General features: G+C 38.6%; 1 protein-coding gene across 2 annotated transcripts in view; it reads left to right on the top strand.

Moving 5' to 3' along the window:
• The window catches only part of NALCN (sodium leak channel, non-selective), a 339,729-nt gene that overhangs the window by 210,318 nt on the left and 105,471 nt on the right, over nt 1-23,940 (top strand). For both annotated transcript variants that reach the window (XM_025364831.1, XM_025364830.1), the window contains exon 15: nt 15,365-15,439. In XM_025364831.1, coding sequence (XP_025220616.1) covers nt 15,365-15,439 — 75 coding nt within the window. The remainder of the gene's footprint in view (nt 1-15,364; nt 15,440-23,940) is intronic.

Below are 23,940 nucleotides of genomic sequence, written 5' to 3'. Positions count from 1 at the left end.
TCTCTAATTCCACTCTTTCCGTTTACTGATTTAAGTGTCTACCCAAAACATCCTTCTAACTTTTTTAATTGCAATTTTCAAAAAACAGTTGTAAGTTAAAACTGAAAATTGAAATAATTTGTTCTTTTATTCACACTTTTTTAAAAGTCTATAAGGCAATTGAGAATTCAGACATCTACATATTAACGAGAAAAGTTCAGTAAATGTGGTGTTGTACAAGACTATGAAATTGGAGTCCAAAAATCCAGATTCAGGTTCTAGCTCTGCTGGTCACTCGATATCTGATTTCTGAAGAATCAGATAACTTCCCTGACCTCTCTGTTGTTTGTATGGGAAAGTGAGGATAATCATTCACAGTACACCCAGTTTCCAAGGTTGTCATGTATCTGCGAGTTAACCCTGTATTTCTGAGGATGTTTCAGAGCTCCAAAACTGAGCCCCTTTAGTGTAAATAAGACGGTTTGTGCCTGTAAAGCCACATATTAATAAATGTTAAATTTATATTATGTTCAGATATTTTTAATTTATACAAGTAAAGTACCATTTATTAGGGTATCATTGATGCCGCTTCCTGAATTAATTTCCACTCTTTCCTTCTTTCTCTCCTTCCCTATACCTCTTCTCCCAGGCAATGACTATGATAATTTTAATATTAATTCATTTTCCAATTTTTGAAACATATTTCACTAAATGTAACATTCTGGCATTCATAAGAAGACTCAGTTTGTGTAACACTAAAGAGAAAAACAAACTATACACATAGAGGATAAGGTGCATCCCTACTTCAGAGTTTTTAAAAGGTGAAAGAAAATGTGCACCTTAAAATCAATGGAATGCACAGGTTTCCCGCACATATATGCATCCATTCAAAATATAGTATTTTTTTTTTTTTTTTTTTTTTTTTTTTTTTTGCTCTGTCACCCAGGCTGGAGTGCAGTGGCCAGATCTCAGCTCACTGCAAGCTCCGCCTCCCGGGTTTAGCCATTCTCCTGGCTCAGCCTCCCGAGTAGCTGGGACTACAGGCGCCCGCCACTTCGCCCAGCTAGTTTTTTGTATTTTTTAGTAGAGACGGGGTTTCACCATGTTAGCCAGGATGGTCTCGATCTCCTGACCTCGTGATCCGCCCGTCTCGGCCTCCCAAAGTGCTGGGATTACAGGCTTGAGCCACCGCGCCCGGCCCAAAATATAGTATTTAGGGCCAGCACGGTGGCTCACTCCTGTAATCCCAGCACTTTGGGAGGCTGAGGTAGGTGGATCGCCTGAGGTCAGGAGTTAAAGATCAGCCTGGCCAACATGGTGAAACCCTATCTCTACTAAAAATACAAAACATTAGCCAGGTATGGTGGTGGGCACCTGTAATCCCAGCTACTCAGGAGACTGAGGCAGCAGAATCACTTGAACCTGGGAGGTGGGGGTTGCAGTGAGCTGAGATCATGCTATTGCGCCCCAACCTGGGCAACAAGAGTGAAACTCCGTCTCAAAATATATATATATACACACACACACACACACACACACACACACACACACACATATATATACGCACACATATATACATATATACACATATCATATGTATACCTATAGTATTTTAAACTTGAGCTTAACATCTAAAAACATTTTATACCCAAAATTGTGAAGATTTACATTAAGTTTTCTTAGTTTGCAAAGCACTGTTCCAGTCAACTGATGGCCATCCCTGGGGGAGTGGTCTGGTAATACATATTTATCTCCCTGTAAGCCCATGCTGGGGCCAAGTTATATATGATCATGTGTTTCCCTCCTTATCGATTATTTGTAGCAGCAATTTTTAGAATAAATGGTATCAAATTCAACATATATTCTGCAGTTAAGTTTTTCACCAGATATTTTTTTCTGAGATCTTTTTATCTTACTACACATGAAGCTAATTTGGTCATCGTTATAGAGAGCCGTATAGTACTTCACAGACTCCGAATATGCCATATTTGTTTATCAGTTCCCTTTCTGATGGATATTTAGGCTGTTTTCCAAGGTTGTGCTTTTATAATGCTGCAATACATGTATGTATTGTGCCCACTTATGTGAATTTCTCTAGGATATATGTCCAAAAGTAGAATGCTTAGGTCTTACGTACTGCCCAAATTGCTCCATACCAGGGGCCTGCAAGCCTAGATACCAAATCCAGCCCGCCACCTGCATGATACAACCTGTGAGCTGAAAAGGGTTTCTATAATTTAATGGTTATACAAGTACCCGCATAGTATCAGTGTTGCCTCATGACCCTCAACATCTAAAATGTTTACTGTCTGGACCTTTGAGAAAGCACTGTGGATTCCTGCTGTATAGGTAAATTGTGCTAATTTACCCTCCCAAGTGCAATAGTTGAGAATTCCCGTGTTCTTACATTCTTGCTTAGACGTCGCATTGTTTGACATGTGAGGTTTCGGCGATCTTATGAGTGAACAGTGGTATCAATTGGGCTTGCATTTTTCATGTCTATAATTATTAACAAGGGAGCACCTCTTGCTATGGTTATTGACCATCTTTGTTTTGTGACTCACTCCATCATTTGCTTTACCTATTTTCCTAAAAACTAATTTGTCTTAACTCATTTATTGGATATTAATCTCTTGACTATTACCTGTTCGCAAATATCCTCTCCTAGGCAGTATTTTGTCTTCCAGTTTGTCTGTGATGTCTTTTGACAGTCTATATATTTTTATTTCATTTTTAGTTAATGAATAATAATTGTATATATAGCAGTCCTCCTTTGTCCCCAAGGGAAACGTTCCCAGATTCCCAGTAGATACCTGAAACCACGGATAGTACAGCATCCTATATATACTATGCTTTTCTTATATATACATAGCTTTGATAAAGTTTAATTTATAAATTAGGCATAGTAAGAGATTAACAACAATAATAACAAAATAGAACAGTTATGACAATATACTGTAATAAAAGTTATGTGAATACTCATTCTCTCTGTCTCCATCTCTCTATCCTTTTCAAAGTGTCTTAATATTTTCATGCTGTGGCTGACCACAGGTAACTGAAATTAGAGAAAGTGAGATAGTGGAGAAGGGGGGCCTACTGTATCTATGGAGTACCACGTGATGTCTGAATACACGTACACATTGTGGAATGATCAAATTAGGTCAAAACTATTAGTTTTTCACTGATAGTCTGCATTTCTTTTGAACTCATGCTTAAGAAATTGTTTCCCACCTGAGGTAATACAAGTATTCTCCTATATCTTCTTCTAATTGTTTGTAATTTTTGTTTTTCCATCTTTAAGTCTTTAGCTCATCTCTACTTTTTAGATATAGCGTAAGCTAGATGAAATATACTGTTTAAATAAAAAAATCAGTTTTCTCAAACAGATTTATATGAGAAACTACAAGCTTTAGCCTATTTGATTTATCTAATTATGAAGTCTAAAACAAAAAAGTAAACTATTCAAACTTTTACATTTACAAGTTATTTTTAAATGATATATAATTAATTGAATAAAAGGAATATTATATAACTAAATTAAAACAAAGAATATCACTTCTATACTACCAAAAAAAGTCTAATACTGAAGTCAGTTCCCCAGTTCACAAAAAATTTTGCTTAAAACATGATCAGCAGTTGTTTTTCTTTTCCTTTATACCCTTAGACTAACAGTTACTGTAATGAGGTTTATCAAGTGAGTTCAATTTGATTTGATACAGTTTTACTGAACCTCTACTACCAAGTGCAGGTACTAACCTATGTTCTGCCCAAAGTGGGAAAGAGTTTAGTTCGTGTCCTCTTAGGGTCTACAAATAATTGGAAATTAGCAATAATGAACATAGACAGGCTAACCAACAATCAAGTAAAACCTGTGGCTCAAACTCCTAAAGATGCAAATGATAAGAGAGGCATATATACATTGCTACTTGCTATGTGATCAATAGTAAACATCTTGTTCCCAATCTCGCTTATGTGAAATATCAGAAGTAGTGGCAGTAAAACAGCTGGAGATAGTCTGTGGACTAACATTAATACACACATGAGGGTGACAGGTCTGTGTTATATGCACATTGCATGCCCCTAAAAACTAAACTTCACAAGTTAAAATATTCCATAAACCTATCTTTAGAGCTAAACTTACCTTAAAATGAGCATTTTTGTTTAATTGTATGTTTCTTTTTACAAAATACTACAAAGCATTTTAACCCAAATGGGTGAGAAGGGAAAAAAAGGAGTCTATGTAAACATACAAGCTCTGATTTGTCTTTTGTTCACACTGAACAGTGGTGCCATACAAGTTGGTGAGTTCCTGATTTAGTCTTCTTAGGGACAGGCATGTGCCAAGCAGCGAAAAACAAAATGTGTGGTTGCAGCTTGTTCTGGAATAAAGAACAGCGGGCTATTTCATCACCCCTCGGGGCACCGATTTGTCAGTCCACAATGAAAACCAAGCTTAAGTATATAGCAAATGCATATTCATAACCACCATGTATTGTCCCTTTCAAATATCTCTCTCTTCCGCCAGGTACGTATTCTGTATTTCTGTCCTGACTGATTGCAGTTTATCGAATGCTTGTTAAATGCATCCTTTTCCCCACCCTTGCCAATGATTGGGGGATAAGAACTATTGAAGACCTAACAAGTTGAAAGACTCCATTTTTCCTGCAATGTTTTTCTGTCTATTACTGTTTCAAAGGAAAGCCCGGTGATGTGAATACTGAAAAGAGAGAAAATGTAATTAAGTGTTCATTGTGGGTAGTCTTTTTGTCACCTTTGAAGTGCTGAAATTAACACAGCAATCTCTTGATTTTGCCTCCGTAGTGGCAGCTTGCTGAGAATAGTCATATTTTGCTGACAGAAATGGGCATTCCAAAGTGTAAATTAAATAAGTGTATTTTATAGAATTCATTTAAAAGTGCATCTATGCTGAACGCATCCCATTTTATACTGCTCTGATTACATTTGGCTTTTTGTTGACCCATATAAAAAGTGAAATTGTTTCATACTACAGGCTGCAAGACAGCTTAGGATAGGGTGATTATAAATGGTGAAAAGGAAAAGAAAAACACAAGATTGTGGGACATCGATTCCTGCTGTGTTTCTATTGTATATTTGAAAGTAACTTAAAGATAGAAATTATTAATGAAGTTTACAGCAAAGAAATAAATAAGATTAAAGGTGAAATTTCAGCTAAAGGGCCATCTTTAAGCTATATAAAAGGAAAAAAATCATAAATTAAACTTTATAAAAAGTAAAGATGAAAAGGGAAAGCTATATCGTGTAAGGTCATGGCTATCTACAGAGTCAGAGAGAATGTAAAATAGGGTATGTTGCCACAGGGAGAGAAATTTTCAACCAGAAAACCCATTGTGAACGACAAGGCTGCCCTCTTGCAAAAATAAATCATACTTTTCAGCTATTTGAATCATACTTATCCAAAAGTCTTATTCTGAGAGAATGAGAACTACATTATGTTGGATAAAATGATTTGTGTCACAAACAAAATTGGAAGAAATAATTATACTTGTAAATGCAACTATTTCAGTAATTTATTGAATTTGACTGCAATTTATCGTAGGTAAATAGAAAAATAAATATGTATCTGTGGTTAAATGTATAAAACTTAAATGTAGCAAATAACTACCACACCATTAATGGAGGTGAATCTGGGTTGTTGCAGAGGAGGAAAAGGAGGTATTAGAGAAAGAGGAGAGTCGTAAGGAATATTAGAGATACCAAACACCTGTGAGACCCTGGTCCAGGCACCAGATTGAACCTGGAAAATTATGTTTTTGAAATCCACTAAGCTGAAAGGTCAAAACTCTATTATGTCATTCATAAATATTCTGAGAGAGATTTCCCAGGCTTCAGCAGGCCTGATAACGTGGCATTTTCCACACTGAATGCGTTGTCAATGCTAAACATCTCTTAGCAAAGGGCATTATAATCTGAGGGAACTAGTAAAGAATTAGATATTGAAATATATTGTTATTCTCCACTTTTTCATTGACATCACTGATTCATAATGTATCAATATCGATCATAAAATTAAAAGGTGGATACATACATCAGTTGTGTATTACGCAATAGAACGAATACTATGTTGCATATTAATATGATCAAATGCTATAGACCTGTTAAAAGTGCCGAGTAGTAAATGCGTTAAAAAATAGGTATTTGACTTTCTTTTTTATAGCATTGTACAAACTAAACACCACTGTGTTGAAAGCATATGTGTACTTAGCAGAGTTCAAGAGGAAATGAAAGGTGATGTCATTAGCCTTTTCTCCCTGAAGTTATATTGCTAAAAAAGTAGGGACAGAGTATGTCCTGTTGCATTATAAATTGAAATATCAGGCCAGGCGTGGTGGCTCCCCCTATAATCCCAGCACTATGGGAGGCTGAGGTGGGTGAATCACCTGAGGTTGGGAGTTCCAGACCAGCCTGATCAACATGGTAAAACCCTGTGTCTACTAAACACACAAAGATTAGCCTGATGTGGTAGTGGGCACCTGTAATCCCAGCTACTTCGGAGGCTGAGGCAGGGGAATCGCTTGAACCCGGGAGGTAGAGGTTGCAGTGAGCTGAGATCTCACCACTGCACTCCAGACTGGGTGAGAGAGACTCTGCCTCAATAAATAAATAAATAGAAATATCACATAAATCTAAATATTAAATAAATAATGCAAAGCAAATTAGTTGCATAATTTAGAACAGTCGAAGCGCAAAGGTAAAAGTGTTTCATACATATGATGACACTCTTGTGATTCAATGTGGCAAGTCCTGTAAAATGCCATTATTACATCAATGCCATTTTAATATAAACCTGTAAATCACATTTAGTGGCTATAGAAAAACTTTTGGGCACAGCAACATGTGGCAGTGTCGGTAAACATTAACTGAAAGTAACATGCAGACATCGCTGTAATGGGTTCCGATTGCTAATGAGCATTACCTCAGCTTTCTGTAAAAACAGAACAAATGAGAACACTCAGAACTGAAAAATAGTACTTCCTTTCAGAATGAGGGCTTGTCACCCATTCCCTTGACTTTCTATACCATGTGTTGGCAAGTGTCTGACACCCAGGTCAACCTGCTCTTTCAGTCCAAATCCACGTTGCACTGGGTCTGTAGGAAAATACTGTATCATTGACAACATAAATGAAATATGATGGACACCAAGCTGCCATTCTTCCTTCACTTCTACCTCTTTTTCACTGTGGTTGTTGTCACCGTATTAGAGTCTGTGAGAAAAGAACTGCAAAGTCGTTCTCACCTCCTGGCAATCAGTTACAGACTCACCCTGCACCTCCTGAATCTTCCGTTTCCATTGCAAAGACACAGCCAAAGCCTTGGGCCAGACTTTAGTCGTCTCTTACCCTGAGTGCCAGTTGCCACCTTATCACAGTGTCCTACATGCCAGGGACAGGGAGATGAGGATCGATCTGAAAGTCTACACTCAAATAGGGCTTCAGGGGCAAACCCAAGCCCCCCACCACACACACACATTTTGAACCGGTTTCTGTTTTGAACGTTTGTGCTTTTGTCACCCCATTGTCACATTAATTGAAAAAATGATGCCTAAACAAAGATATTTGCTGAATAAAATTAGGTTTATGCTACTTTCCAGCTAACTTCAAACTTCATTATATTCTTAAATTCGCTGCCAACCCCCTCCCCAAGAGTTTGTTCTCAATTCTGTAAGTTTGGGCCTTACTATTGCAAAGTCCCACAACGTTTTCCCGGAGAAGCCAAAGCTCTGCCTTTAGGAGTCTTGCCTTCTCCCATCCGCAGCCAATATCAAAGGCATCTGCCATGAGGAGCCGGTGCAGCTGGCATGCCATGACTCTGTCTGTCCTTCTGCTCTGAGGGTGGCCTTTCTCTCTTTCCCCCAAGGAAAAAGTATAAAATATACTGGTTTCTTGTTTAACCAAGGTAAGAAGACACATGTCTAATAACCTTTTGTCAAACTGTACTTAACCCTGTCTAGTTACTATTTCAGTGAGCCAGTTTATTTTTTGTTGTTTGTTTTTAGTTTTTGGAGACAGGGACTTGCTCTGTCACCCAGGCTAGAGTGCAGTGGCACATTCATAGCTCACTGCAGCCTCGACCTCCCAGGCTCAAGAAATCCTCCCACCTCAGCCTCCTCTTAAGTAGCTAGGACCACAGGCATGCACCATCACACCTGACTGGGTTTTTTGTTTGTTTGTTTGTTTGTTTGTTTGTTTGTTTTAATGAGAGATGGGGTTGCCCAGGCTTGTCTCAAATTCCTGGGGTCAAGCAATTCTACCTCAGCTTCCCAAACTGCTGGGATTACAGGCATGAGCCACCACGCCCAGCTGAGCCGGTTTTAAATGGCTGTATTACGTGCATTAAAAATGAAAACACACAAAAAAACCCAGAACTTTCTTTTTCTTTTTTTTTTTTTGGAGACGGAGTCTCTCTCTGTCACCAGGCTGGAGTGCAGTGGTGCGATCCTGGCTTACTGCAACCTCTGACTCCCTGATTCAAGTGATTCTTCTGCCTCAGCCTCCCAACCTCAGAACTTTTAAAAGGAAAAATTTAGCAGAAAGAAACTGATGTCATCACTTTGTGACTATTCCAGCCTCCCTCTCTTATCCATGACCTCTGTGGCACTCAAGACGCCTGCCCATACTGCCTTCCTCTCCAGCCTCCAAGCCCTCTGCCTGGAAGCCAGACTCTGGCCAGACTCACCAGGCCCTGACCACGCCACCTGGAATGCCTTTCTCACAGCTCTTTTCCCAAAATCAGCCATCTCCGTGGCCTCTGCGTGGCTTTGGAGAGCATCCTCGGGTCTCTGTCATTGTCTCACAATCTTCAATAAGTAGTGTTCAGAAAATGCCCCCTTGGCCCATGTGCCCAGATGGACTCTCCAAGTCTAAATGCTTCAAAATGGTACAGAACTACATGTGTGAATTTGGATGGGGCTTCATTTCTGGTCCTCCTCCTTCACACTTGCGTGGCCGCCCTTCCCCTCTATGCTCCAATTTTCTTTCACATTTCTGCTTTCTGAGAAGAAATAGGACTGATTTCTGGGATGGAGCATAAGAGAGAGAAAGCCCTGGAGAGATAGACAAAGCATGTTTCCGTGGGAGATGCCCACACACCTCACTTGGGGCATCGGCACTGTTGGTACCCACCCAGGTGTGTTTTGACATCCAAGACTTGACCCTAATTCTTCTTGGAACTTGATGGGGAAAGAACCTTGCTGGGGCCCCACGTGGTCCTGGAGCAGCCGGGGCAGAGTTGGGCAGCTACCTGAGAGTTCTAGGTGGAGAGGCCCGGAAGATCCCACAAGAACAAGTCTCCATTAGTTCCAAGTGGAATGGCAGTGCTTTCTAAGTTTCCCTGAGAGTTGAGAGCTAATACATCTGTGTGGGAACAGCAGCCCGAGCCAAAGACCATGTGGTGGCCAGGCACGGTGACTCACACCTGTAATCCTAGCACTTTGGAAGGCCAAGATCCAAGGATCTCATGAGCTCAGGAGTTCACGACCAGCCTGGTCAACATGGTGAAACCTTGTCTCTACAAAAAATACAAAAAAAAAAAAAAAAAATGTAGCCAGGCGTGGTGGTAGGTGCCTGTAGTCCCAGCTACTTGGGAGGCTGAGATGGGAAGATCGCTTGAACCCAGGAGGTGGAGGCTGCAGTGAGTTGAGATCGCACCACTGCACTCCAGCCTACGTGACAAAGTGAGACCCTGTCTCAACAAAAAAGACCAGTCAGAGAGTATAGTGAATTAAATGGGCCTCCCCATAAGATATGACCATGGCTTAATCCACAGAACCTATGAACATGACCTCGTTGGAAAAAGGGTCTTTGCAGATGTAATTAAATTAAGGATCTTGTGATGAGATCATCCTGGATTATCTGGGTCGGCCCTAAGTCCAATGACAAGTGTCCTTGTAAGAGACAGAAGAGCACAAGACACAGAGAGAAAGCCTTGTGCAGATAAAGGCCAAGTGACTGGTGTTACAAAGCCACAAGCCAAGGGACAGTGGAGGCCACCAGTAGCTGGAAGAGACAAGGAACCATTCTCCCCCATGGTCTTTGGAGAGAGTGTGGTCTTGCCGACAACTCAATTTTGGACTCTGGCCTCCAGAATTCTGATCAAATAAATGTCGGTTGTTTGAAGCCACCAACTCCGTGCACTGTGTTCCAGTACTCTAGGAAGCACATACAGAGGACATCAGTGGGAATCAGAGCTCTTAGCTTTGGGAGCTGAGATGGTGGCCAAGTCAGCAGAGAGAAAACCCCAAACTCCCAATACAGCCTCATCAGTTCCTCTGATGGGGGATGGAGGACACATTACCCAGTTTGTTGTGGGTACCCTTGATCTTAAACTACCCCTAACAAGAAAAGAAGCATTCATTCAAATGTAACTGAGCTTGAAAGGACTGAATTGAATTGATGTAGCAAGATGATGTTTCCAGCCACCAACAGAAATGGAGGGATTGTGCACCAAATTCAACTCGTTTGTAGAAAAACCAAGACATTTATTTTAGCTTTGCATAACTAATTTTGTGTCTGTATATTTTCAGACATTGTATAGCTATACTACACGTCAGGGTTGCTCGAGGAGAATTAAATGAAAAGAAAAACCTGCAATTTGTTGAGCTATTATTAAATATTTTACAAACGAGGGCACCAGAACTCACTGTGGGCCAGCAGTTGCCACGTGGCTTATAGCTGGCAGAGCCTGTTTGCTACCTGAGCTCTGTGACTCCAAGCACAGTGCTCTCTTCTATGTTTGCTTAATTCAGTGATAAACATCATTGCAGTGAGTGCAATATCGTATTTATGTTCCTGACCAGGCAGTGCCTCACACATCCATGGAGTCCAATCAACTGTTTGTCGAATTTAATCGAATAACATAGCCTTGCCGTCCTTAAGTAGCCTGCCATCTGTCCGGTTTAGGGGATATAATTAAAAATGAAATCTGCCAACCCATGAAACCTCTCCTTAAAGGTAGAGGAGAGAAAGCCCAGTTTTATTATTGAATAAGCACTAACACAAGCTGCAATGCACATCACTGGCAGTCTGTTAAAGAGATGACAGAGGCAGAAAATACCTCCCTCTTTTATATCACCACTTTCCATACGTGTTCTCAAAATAGAAATAACGAGTCCTCAAGTAAGAAGACTTGACAGCACCACTTGTTAAATATAGTTTATCCTAAATTCACCTGGTAACTGGGGTGGCCATCTGTGGGAGCTGATTGCCTTTATCCAAAGGAAAATTAAAACTTCTCATATTTCTGTGACAAGTAGGTAAGTTTACAACTTGGAGCCAGATGTCTAAACTCCCACCCTCCATGGAGAAGGGGAGATGGAGGCTCTGTCTTCCTTGATGTTTACGTTACTTCAAGGAGACAGCCCTCAAGGAAAACATTCTTTTAGGTTGTAGAACTGGTGAGAAGCTTATTTGGCTTTTAAAAGTATTTATATACATCTCAAACGGAAAGGGAAAGAATTTGCAATTCCAAGTCTTGTAAAGGAAATGCTCTAAGAAAAGGGAGGCGAACAGGATCCCTTCCGACCTCCCTTTTTATAGATTCGTGTTTGCACTTTCACTAGAGAGATAGGAAACCCGATTAAATTAGGACGGAGCAATGCCTGCCCCAGTGCGCAGGGGTGAAAGAAAGGGTATAAGATATCCCCTTCTGCAGAAGGAAACCAGCAGGTGAACATCTCAGAATTCGGCGTGAGAAATCAAGGCAAGGGAAGGTAGACTCTGCCTCTGATATTACTTTCTGTCATCAAGGTTTTGGGAAATGGGCTGAACATGGAGTGAACTTTAAAATGTCCAGTTTGGAATCATCTCTAGTTCAGAATAACCCTGATGCCCAGTTACCAGTGGTGTACTAGTCATGGTGATGTTAATAAAAACCCTCCAGTCTAGATCATTCTGTATCTTCTTCAAGCTCTGATAAGACTCCAAAGGGCATGGCTGTTGAAAAGAAGGGTGCTGGCATTTGTCCCAAGCCAGGCATGTCCCATCACAATTTAATCATGTTGATATACTCATTAAAATTGAAAAAGAGCTAGCCATTAACTTCTGCATAACTTCTCTAGCACTGGCTGAATTATCTCAACTTTCTGACCTTCATGCTTAACCACCTAATATTAACAAATGAGAATAATTCATTAAGAAGATAACTGAAATGAAAAATATAAGTTAGAAATGAAAAAGATGATCAAGTGAATGTGGGACTTTAGAAAATTCAAAGTTGAAGAGGGACTAGAAAGTAAAATATTTTTTAAAATTATACTATTTTGTTGTTTTATTTACCTGTTCTAAAAGAAGCATACATTTTTTAAAAATCAGAAAATCATAAAATTTTTAGAAAAAGGAAAAAATGTATTACTCCAATACACAAAAGCAAGTACCATTAATATTTCTAAAGTACCTCCTTCAAGCATTTTCTCTATTACTCCATTATATGCATAGTTATGCTTCTACCATTTATATACTCTTATTTACTATTATAATATAAGTGTTTTCAACACCATAAAAATTCCTTCTAATAGAAGAAAATACCTAGGAATCCAACTGACAAGGGATGTGAAGGACTCTTCAAGGAGAACTAAAAACCACTGCTCAATGAAATAAAAGAGGACACAAACAAATGGAAGAACATTCCATGCTCATGGATAGGAAGAATGAATCAATATCATGAAAAAATATAGGAAGAATGAATTAATATCGTGAAACAAATGGAAGAACATTCCATGCTCATGGATAGGAAGAATGAATCAATATCATGAAAAAAGGTAATTTATAGATTCAATGCCACTCCCATTAAGCTACCAATGACTTTCTTCACAGAATAGGAAAAAACTACTTTAAAGTTCATACGGAACCAAAAAAGAGCATGCATTGCCAAGACAATCCCAAACCAAAAGAACAAAACTGGAGGCATCACGCTACCTGACTTCAAACTACACTACAAGGCTACAGAAACCAAAACAGCATGGTACTGGTACCAAAACAGATATATAGACCAATGAAACAGAACAGAGCCCTCAGACATAATACCACACATCTACAGCCATCTGATCTTTGACAAACCTGACAAAAACAAGAAATGGGGAAAGGATTCCCTATTTAATAAATGGTGCTGGGAAAACTGGCTAGCTATATGTAGAAAGCTGAAACTGGATCCCTTCGTTACACCTTATACAAAAATTAATTCAAGATGGATTAGAGACTTAAATGTTAGACCTAAAACCATAAAAACCCTAGAAGAAAACCTAGGCAATACCATTCAGGACATAGGCATGGGCAAGGACTTCATGTCTGAAACACCAAAAACAATGGCAACAAAAGCCAAAATTGACAAATGGGATCTAATTAAACTAAAGAGCTTCTGGACAGCAAAAGAAACTACCAGCAGAGTGAACAGGCAACCTACAGAATGGGAGAAAATTTTTGCAATCTACTCATCTGACAAAGGGCTAATATCCAGAACCTGCAAATAACTCAAACACATTTACAAGAAAAAAACAACCCCATCAAAAAGTGGGCAAAGGATATGAACAGACACGTCTCAAAAGAAGACATTTATGCAGCCAACAGACACATGAAAAAATGCTCATCATCACTAGCCATCAGAAAAATACAAATCAAAACCATAATGAGATACCATCTCACACCAGTTAGAATGGAGATCATTAAAAAGTCAGGAAACAACAGGTGCTGGAGAGGATGTGGAGAAACAGGAACACTTTTACACTGTTGGTGGGACCGTAAACTAGTTTAACCATTGTGGAAGACAGTGTGGTGATTCCTCAAGGATCTAGAACTAGAAATACCATTTGACCCCACCATCCCATTACTGGGTATATACCCAAAGGATTATAAATCATGCTACTATAAAGACACATGCACACGTGTGTTTATTGTGGCACTACTCAAAATAGCAAAGACTTGGAACCAACCCAAATGTCCATCAGTGACAGACTGGATTAAGAAAATGTGGCACATATACATCATGGAATACTATGCAGCCGTAGAAAAGGATGAGTTCATGTGCTTTGTAGGGACATGGATGTGGCCGGAAACCATCATTCTGAGCAAACTATCTCAAGAACAGAAAACCAAACAATGCATGTTCTCACTCATAGGTGGGGATTGAACAACGAGAACACTTGGACACAGGAAGGGGAACATCACACACCGGGGCCTGTTGTGGGGTGGAGGAGGGGGGAGGGATAGCATTAGGAGATACACATAATGTAAATGACGAGTTAATGGGTGCAGTACACCAATATGGCACATGTATACATATGTAACAAACCTGCATGTTGTGCACATGTACCCTAGAACTTAAAGTATAATTTAAAAAATAAAAATAAATGGAAACGACTATGTTAAAAAAAATTCGCTAGTGTATTAGTTATCTATTGCTATGTAATAAATTACCCACACATTAGAAGCCTACCAGTAAATAGATGTTTATTATCTCAATGAGTTTCTTAAATTTGGGAATCTGAGACAGGCTTAGCTGGGTGTTTCTAGTGCAAAGTGTTAAGAGGTTGCAGTTGAGATGTTGCCTACAGCTGCAGTCACCTTGAAGTTTCACTAGGACTGGAGTGCCTGTTTCCAAAATGGGTCACTCCAGTGGCTGTTGGCAGGAGGCCTCAGTTCCTCACCACGTGGACCTCTCCAAAGGGCTGCTTGAGCATCCTCACAACATAGCACCTACTTCCATCAGAGCAGGTGATCTAGGAGAGACCAAGGGTAAAGACACAGTGTCTTTTATTGCCTAGCCTCATAAGTCACACACAATCATTTCTGCAGCCTGCTGATGACACAGGCCAGCCATATTCAGTGTGGAAGGTGACTACACAAAGGCATGAACCAGGAGTCTAGAACAACGCTAGAGGCTATCTTGCAGAGTAGCTACCACAATGGGAATTTATAATGGCTGCATGTATCTTATCACATAAATCTCTATAACTGTATTGACTATTCATGCACGGTTGGATGTTATTTCTAATATTTCCTTATTACAAACGACCCTCTAATAAGCACCTGTGTATATTAAGCTTTTCATCAATAGTTCAGATCACTTTTTTAGAAAATAATCTCAGAAGTGGGATTGTTGAGTTCCAAAAAATCTTAATTTCCTTTTTAAGTAAGTTGGCTTCATAAAGCAAATTAGTATTTTATATTATTTCAGTGAACATATGCATTTCATGTATTTAGTGATAAATACCTTGAAATGTCTATGCAATGGTTCATAACTGCATGTTTATCTTTCATTTAATGAATTCTATGTTCAATATATTTTAGGTAGCTATATTATATGTGTAACATTTTGATACTTATGGCATGTGCATTGTTATTTCACCATTTTATAGATCCTCCTGAGTTTGTTTGTTGCTGTTATTTTGGACAACTTAGAACTTGATGAAGACCTAAAGAAGCTTAAACAAGTAAGTAACATATGGGAGTTTAAAAAAAAAAAAAAAGCAAAAAAAAACGGGGAAAACCATTTGCTTATAGGCAATATTAAAAGTTTGAGCTTCAAAGTAAAAATAAAATTTAATAAGTTAAGGCTATCCAAGGTGGTAAAATGGTGTTACGTTTAACTTCTATCTAATACTAACAAGGGAAACGTTCTGTTACTCTGTAAATATCCTAGGAATTGTTTTATTATTTTTGAATAACAGTAAGATGGGCAGAGTATGGTCAATTGGATTTGGAGACTGTTCTTCTGCTATTAAATGCAGGTTGTTTGGAAATGAGATACCTCAAGGCCATATTGCCATTTTGCATAATTATATGTAATACCCTTTATCATCATCATAAAAACATTACAATCAACCTGTCTGGTCTCTAGACACTAAAGGAGAATTTAGTCTGGGTGCCCATAGTGAGTATAAGAAACAGAGTAGAATAAATGATGAAATGTGGGCCCAGTTATGTATGAAAACAGACAGGATGTCATCATGGTGAAAAGTATACCCCAAAAAATGAAACTAGAAATAGGCGAATGCTATGTTCTTAATGGCAGGAGGATTACAGGTATAGTCAACCATTCCCATAGTTTCTGTGGCATGGAGGATATTTGGCTTGAATATTTGGCTCTATCAAAGAGTACAGACCCTTTGAGAAGAAGAGCTCGCAAGAGAGTGGGACAATGGGTGGAATGTTCTTGTATCACCCTCCCCAACACTGAGAGAATAGTTGAGATGTTAACTACCAAACTCTACCCAACTGTTAGAATGTTGACAGAACCACAGCTGTTATAACGTTGACAGAACCATGGCTCTTAAACTTTCTATTCGGAATTATAAGCAGGCCCTCCATGTTCAGAATTTTCCAAAGCTCTCTATTTTTAACAAAGCAAAAAGTATAACCTATTTAAGTTTTTTTAATCTATCTCATCAGGTTAGGCATTTCATTGTATCACTCTTATCTTTAAAGCCTATGCTTTTAACAGAGGCTATCAATAAGGGAAAAAAATAAAACATTGTTATGAAGATTCCCACTCAGAGCATACCAAGAAAGGTTTTGAGTTCTTTACCATCCTACAGCTACCCAGGCAAATGGGCATCTTCCCGGCTCTGCTGGAGATGATTTCTTCCATGTCTTTTCACTCTGTGGCAGCAGTGATAGGTTCTTCAAATAAGAGTTGGGACATCCCTTTGTGCCATCAATGAAAATACTTTGTGTGGCTTCTAGTTGCAGAAAAAATACCTAATAGGTGAGTTCAAAATTGTAATTAGACATGACCAATAAAATCTGCTGCTGTAGAACCACTTTAGTCCATGCTTTACAAATCTGGTATTTAGCTGTAGCCTTTCCTTCATGCCGTGTTTGTTATGCACAGATATGTACTATCCTCAGAGAGTATGTTACAATATGTATTCTATAGATAAAATTTAAAATATCCAATTTATTTCTAGCTAGTGCTACTGCCAGGTTCCATATGCTTTTAAATAACCATATAACTCCGGCCCGCATTTGTAAAATAATTTTTCTGCTGGAAAGCAACAAAATAAACGTGTATGTAGCAATTTTTTCAGGATTATGAATTCAAACCTACGGATATTTTGCAGTGTTAATTTTTTCAACATTTTAACTTATTTTTATATACACGTATATGCGTAGCCTACTTACATTGGTTGTCATCTATATATCTAATGGTCACAACAGGCATTTCATATCTGACCCGAAGTAAAAAAAGCAACAATAATTCTTCCTGAACTATAAAGTTTTAATAAACTATATGGCTCTTCACTTTGAATAAATGTCATTATTTATAAAAGTGGCTTTTAATCACTTGCTAGATATTAGTGAAGCTTTGTGTTTCTGGAAATTCTGTATATCAGATTGGGTTATCCAATTGCACTAGCCTACAATTTGGACCATATACTCTGGGTATTTGGGCATTGAAAACTCCAATCATAACACAGCAATTCCATTTTTGTTAGTACTTTTTACACTGTTCTTTATTCATGGTTGGACTGAAACTATGTAGCTATTAAATTCTTCTATTAATTTCATACTTGAAACTCATTGAACCTGAAATTCATTAGAGCAAATATTATTAAACTAAGTTAAAGTGTTCCTGGTTAACTTTCCTTCATTGTTGTATGATTATGTTTTGTGTTTTCACTAGTTTTTAACAGCTGTGTCATTTTTTATGCCCCTGATTTTTCTTATTTTCAGTGATCTTGGCCTTTAAGGTAGGGCTCATTTGCATATTTTAAGAACACACACATTCACGTGAGTGCACTTTCATATATACGCATAGTAATGTGGATACCTCAAACTTTAGACTGTCTTTTACAGATTCTTTTAAAAAACAGTAAAATTGTTACCCTAAATATTTGTTTCAGTTGTCCATGTACAAATCCAGTCCTTAAGATTTAAACTTACATACTCTATTTTTACTATTCCCAGATAGAGAGTAGAGTGGAGAAAATGTTCAAAAAAAGTGTTTGATTTTCTTAATGTTTCACGTTTCAGAAAGCCCTATGCATTCCAAATTCCATCTTTGCTCCGTTCAAACTTTTTGCTTCTTTTACCATTTCTGCCAATCTGTAGATTCTCATAGCTATGGTGACATCGGTTGAATCCTTGCTCAATATCAAGTGTTTTATGTTTTCACCTATTTTTCAAAACAACCCATTCAATGCAGGTATTATTATTATGTCCATCTTACAGATGAGGAAACTAAGACACAGAGAGGTTAAGTAACTTGCTCAATGTTGCACAGCCAACAAATGTCAGAGCTAGAATTTGAACCTAGGCAGTTTGGACCAAAAGCCCACACTCTTAACCTCTAAACTGTATTGATTCAAACTAAAACTATATAAAGGCCAAACATGAGTCATGCATACTGTTGAGATTCATAGGACTATGAATTATTTGTTTATAAATAATGATGTTGTAGATAACAAAGGCATCATCATATTCACCAAGTAACTGTTAGAATGAAGGACAGTTTCTGAGGAATAGCAGTAAATGCAGCAACCCAGTCATTAAAACTATCCAGATTAGTTCTTTGTTTCCTCTCAGAACCCAGAGGATCGAATCAGAGCCATGGGAGTTACAGCCTTGCTGCATGATGGCAAACACCACTCAAGGTGCCATTTCTCAATGATCTTCTTGGAATGATGATCCTCCTCAGACACCTACATAACAGGCTTAGCATAGCAACATTTTAGTGACTTTAATGTCTTTTAGTATCGATATGTTTTTAACTGTGTTAATATATAAAAGTTGGTTCATAGATTTTTTTCAATAATAATAAAAGCCAGTGGCAGTTACCTCTAAAATGGGGGTATTGCCCAGGTGCAGTGGCTCACGCCTGTAATCCCAGCACTTTGGGAGGCCGAGGTGGGCAGATCACCAGGTCAGGAGATCGAGACCATCCTTGCTAACACGGTGAAACCCCGTCTCTACTAAAAATTCAAAAAACAAAAAAATTAGCCGGGCATGGTGGTGGCACCTGTAGTCCCAGCTACTTGGGAGGCTGAGGCAAGAGAATGGCGTGAACCTGGGAGGCAGAGCTTGCAGTGAGTCGAGATCGTACCACTGCACTCCAGCCTGGGTGGCAGAGTGAGACTCCATCTCAAATAATAACAATAATAATAATAATAAATGAGGTTGTTAACATGCAGCACTCAGTAGGGCTCAACAGAGGAAGAGGAAGCAGCCCTCATGTTGGGGAGAGGAGAGGCTGCCCTTAAGCTAAAGGTGTGAGATGGTGGTAGAAAGTGAAAAGGTACTAGTGAAGAAATTATAATGGAAAAACACCAGATATGAAATAGAGTATGAATATAACACAGGGATAAAGGTGCAGGAATGTGGCCAAATCCAGAGTTAAGAATGTGAGTACATCAGTGGCCAAAAGTCAAAGCCCACCATGGCCTTCCCCTCAGAAGCTCCCTGAGGGCAGTCATGGGCTGCATGATGGATTGTTGGTGGGCCTGTGTTCTCCTGAAGGAGAAGCACGGCACTGTATGTCTTTTCCCATTATTTTTCTGTGCAACCTCTGTGTGCATCAGAGGTAGTTTCTAGCCAAGGACTGCTGAGCTCTAGGGGTCCTCAGGAAAAGCTATGGTGTCATTTTTAATACTTCAGAAAGCTGGAAGAGAATTGTGCATTTACCTAATATAAGCCCGCACCTGCTAAATAAAATGTCAAGTTTAATACTTTTAGCTGGAAATCTGAAAATTCTAAGTGGCAGCACGGTTTCCTTAATACTGTAGTTCTGCAGTGTTTTCATATATACTTTCCTTTAAGCAAATTTGTTTAAAGCTACAATGAATTTCTTATTGCTTAATCAAGGCATCTTGGCAGGAAAAATGTTTAGATTTTAGAATCCAGGGGAGAAAATAAAAGGGCTTTTTGGACACAAATTTTGAGAGGCTCTTATGTGTTTATTCCCATCACTCCCTCTCCAAGATATCACCAGTGTGTGCCATGATGGTCACCTCTATGGCTTTTCCTTTGTCACTTCTCGCAATTGTGTTCCAAAAACTCACATCAATCATGTAACCATATGAAATTCCTCTATTGCCTTCCCTGTGTGTTATATATAGGACACAACTGTTTCCTAATAGCAATAGGGCAGCGTAATCTTTTCATAGCTGCCATCATTTACATGACCCCCATATTGAATTACATAGAAACCATATTTCTCTTTTCAGCATCCCCAAAAGCCAATACAGAGACCTGGGAAAAAAAAATATATATATATATGTGTGTGTGTGTATATATATATTATTACATATATGTAATATATGTAACATATATGTATATATCATACATTAAATACAAAAAATGTTATAATTTTGTATTACATATATGTAATAACTATACATATATGTATATATTAAATATAAAATTATATATAAGTCATACATGACATAAATTATATAACGTGTGCTATATATGCATAACATAAAAATTATATTTTTATATTTAATATTTATACATATATATATAAAACATTGTTTCTGCATGACATTTAAAAATTGACTAAAAATGAGAGATTGTCTGTGGATGTGTGATTGTGGTAAGCTGAGGAGATTCCTAATAAATCAGTTGCTATAGAGGCTACAACACAACCCTTGACCTAAAACTTCTCTGAACAGTAAGAGCTGATGACCATGAAGCTCAAGTGATGCAGGAATAACACTGGAGAATGTAGACAGAGTTTTGCAAGGTTTGAATATGAAGATAATTCTTGCAGCTTTAATGATTTTTGCAAATTCAGTGCAAGACAGATATAAAGGGTTTTCTTTTAAGCAGTATAAAATTCATTAAACTTTGAGGGAAGAAAAACCCATGGAAAAGCCTGAGGGGAAGAAGCATTGAAAAGGGAAGTATAGACAGTCTGTTTAGATTAAATTCAGAGCTGTGAAACTGAAAACGGTTTCCCCAGCTCTGTATCCAGTCTCAATTAAATCCTGGTTCCAATTTGATGATGCTTGGTCTTTGCTAGAGTCTGCTGCATAGTGGTGGGTAGATACTATTTATTAAGAAGCTTTCCTCTCTTATTGACTGTGATTTTTTTAAAACAAAAACCATAAATATCTTATATTCTCTTTTGTTAAAGTATGATCTCCAGGGGAATGTTTTTGTTTAGCCTTAAGCTGCGTGATCGTTGATTTTATGTGTCACCTTGACTGGGCTAACAGATGCCCAAATAGCTGGTAAAACATTGTTTCTGGGTACCTCTGTCGGGTGGTTCTGGAAAGATTTGCATTTGAACTGGTAGACTGAGTAAAGCAGACCCTCTTCCCCAATTTCGTCGAGCCACTTCCAAAGCTTTGAGGGCCCAGATAAAACAAAAAGGTGGAGGAAGACTGAATTTGCTGTCTGTCTCATTGCCTGCACCATGTAAACAACCTTCTCCTGACCTCAGGAAGCCTGGTTCTTAGGCCTTCAAACTGTTGCCCTGGCTTCCAGAGGTCTCCAGCTTGAAGATGGCAGATGGTGGGACTTATCAGCCTCCATCATTACATCATTACATCATTACATCATTACCAATACCTTACAATCAATCATGATGTATATTTTATTGGCCCCGTTTCTCTGGAGAATCTTGCCTAACACACCCTGAAGCTCTCATTTGTGTCTCCATTTTGTCGCCTATATTGAGTTCATTCCAGATTGAGGGTGGTAGCAAGGTGACAGGGATGCTGCTGGAAGATGCCATTCAGCTGAGCACTGGTTGCATCTCCTGGTGTTAGTTGAATCTTCAATCTTCTCTGCATTTTGTCAGCCTCTCATGAATGAACTCAAACTTATGTAACTTTAAAAGAGTGACATAGCTGCTACAGGAGCAAATGCTATCTATTGAGAACTGCCTTGTGTAGGCTACTTTATGTTAAATTATCACATTTAATCCTAAATATTAAAGACGTGACAACTAACATTCAGGGGAGTGAATTTCTTGCCCAAGTCCACGCACTTCATATGTGCCTGAGTCAGGGCCACAAAGGCTGTCTAACACTAAACCAATGTCCTTGCTGAAAGAGGCCACACTGCCTGCAGAGAACCACCTCTTTCATTTATAATGAAAAGCATATCTAGCTAGGTGTGGATTAGATGAGATGCTTATCCATTTTTTAGATCAGCATATTTTCTCCCTGTGGGTATTCAAAGAAGAAGCCAAATTATAATCAGACTATAGCTTAGTGAGCCAAGAATCAGGATAGAAAGGGAGGGAAGAAAGGTTGTGTGATTCAGATACATAGATGATGGTTTGATAGGTGCAGCAAACCACCATGGCACATGTAAGCCTATGTAACAAACCTGCACATTCTGCACATGTATCCCGGTATTTAAAGTAAAATCTAAAAATAAATAAATAAAAATATTTTTTTAAATGCATAATGGCATAGGCTAAGATAGGCTGAGATCATCTGAGATATCTCTTTTACAGTTGAGATATTAGTGACCCAGAAACTAAATCTATTCATTCTGTGAAACTGGGGTCTGGATACTCATCTACTATCCTATAGATATTGTGTCAGGGCTAGGGACATGTGATAGTCAGGACACTGTTTCTACCCTCAAAAATAACTCATGAACCAGTGGCAGAAAGAGACAAGTAAACAGGCAGTTTGGGTTCAGTGGTGATCATTATAAGGATAATGTTTTGGAAGCACACAGAAAACATCTAAAGCAGACTGAAATCAGGGACATTTTCTCACAAGCAGGTGCAGACCGAAATCTGGAGGTTGAGTAGTGCTAATCCAGGTGAAGAGGATTGGAGGAAGATGGCATGAAGAAGGGTACTGAAGACCAGGGGAACTGCAGACTCTTTCTTAGTTGGGAAAAAAACAGAGTGGCTTTGTGAACACTAAGAGTTTGCTGTGGCTAATGTGTAGAGCAAGAGAGAAAACTGTGGGCTGGAAAAATAAGCAGAGACCAGCACAGGAAATGCTTGAGCAGCACTAAGCATCTTGATATTATTCTGATGGCATTTATGCACAGGGTGTCATAATTGTACCTACATTTTGGTGTCAGTATGAAATGAAATGGAGGGCACCTAGACTGGAGATGGAAGAATCAGTTCTTGAGGCAAGTGGTGATGGCGGCTTGAACAAAAGGAAATCGGAATGAGAGAATATTGGAAGTGGTGGAGGACAGAGAAGAGGATTTAGTGACAAATTGGATATAGGAAGGGAGAAAAACCAGGACACAGGGATGTCACCCAGATTTCTAGATTTCTTTAAGTGCACTGATACAGAAGAAATACAAGAGAAAGAATAAATGAGAGTTTTATTTATTTGGGGTTTTTTTCGGGGGAAGAAGATTAGTCATATTTTCCCTGAGAGGCCTGGGAAATATCTATGAGACAATGTCTATGGAGAGATATAAAGTTTAAAGTTTAGGTAGAATATCTAGGCTGAAATAGATACTGAAAAGGAGCAAAATCAACATGCAGATGGTAACTTAAGCCTTTAGTGAGCATGAACTTACCAAGGGAAGGATGGTTCCCTAAGGGGTAATAAATAAATGGTATGAACCAGTGAGGAGGAGCCAAAATGTGTATTATCATACTTAAGTCACAGCACAAGAGGTAAAAGGAAAGAATAGGTTTGTCATCAAAATCAAAATGTGAAAGAGTTTCAAGAGAGAGGCTTGTTCAACAATCTCAAAGACTTCAGAGAGGTCAAAAAAACAGTCACCATGGAAAGCGATCCCATTTACAGTAGCATGAAAAAGAATAAAATACTTAGGAATAAACTTAACCAAGCAGGCAGAAGACACATACCCTGAAAACTATAAAATACTGAGGAAAGAACTTAAAGAAGCCACAAATAAAGGTGAATTCTGACTTACAATGAGTCTACTTAACAATTTTTCTTTCTTTAGACAGAGTCTCAACCTGCTCCTTAGGCTGGAGTGCAGTAGCATGATCTTCTGCTCACTGCAACCTCTGCCTCCCAGGTTCAAGTGATTC

This window comes from Theropithecus gelada, chromosome 17, assembly GCF_003255815.1.
Source record: "Theropithecus gelada isolate Dixy chromosome 17, Tgel_1.0, whole genome shotgun sequence".
Lineage (NCBI taxonomy): Eukaryota > Metazoa > Chordata > Mammalia > Primates > Cercopithecidae > Theropithecus > Theropithecus gelada.
The sequence above is the reverse complement of the archived record's forward strand: the minus strand, read 5'-3'. Positions and strand labels throughout refer to the sequence as shown.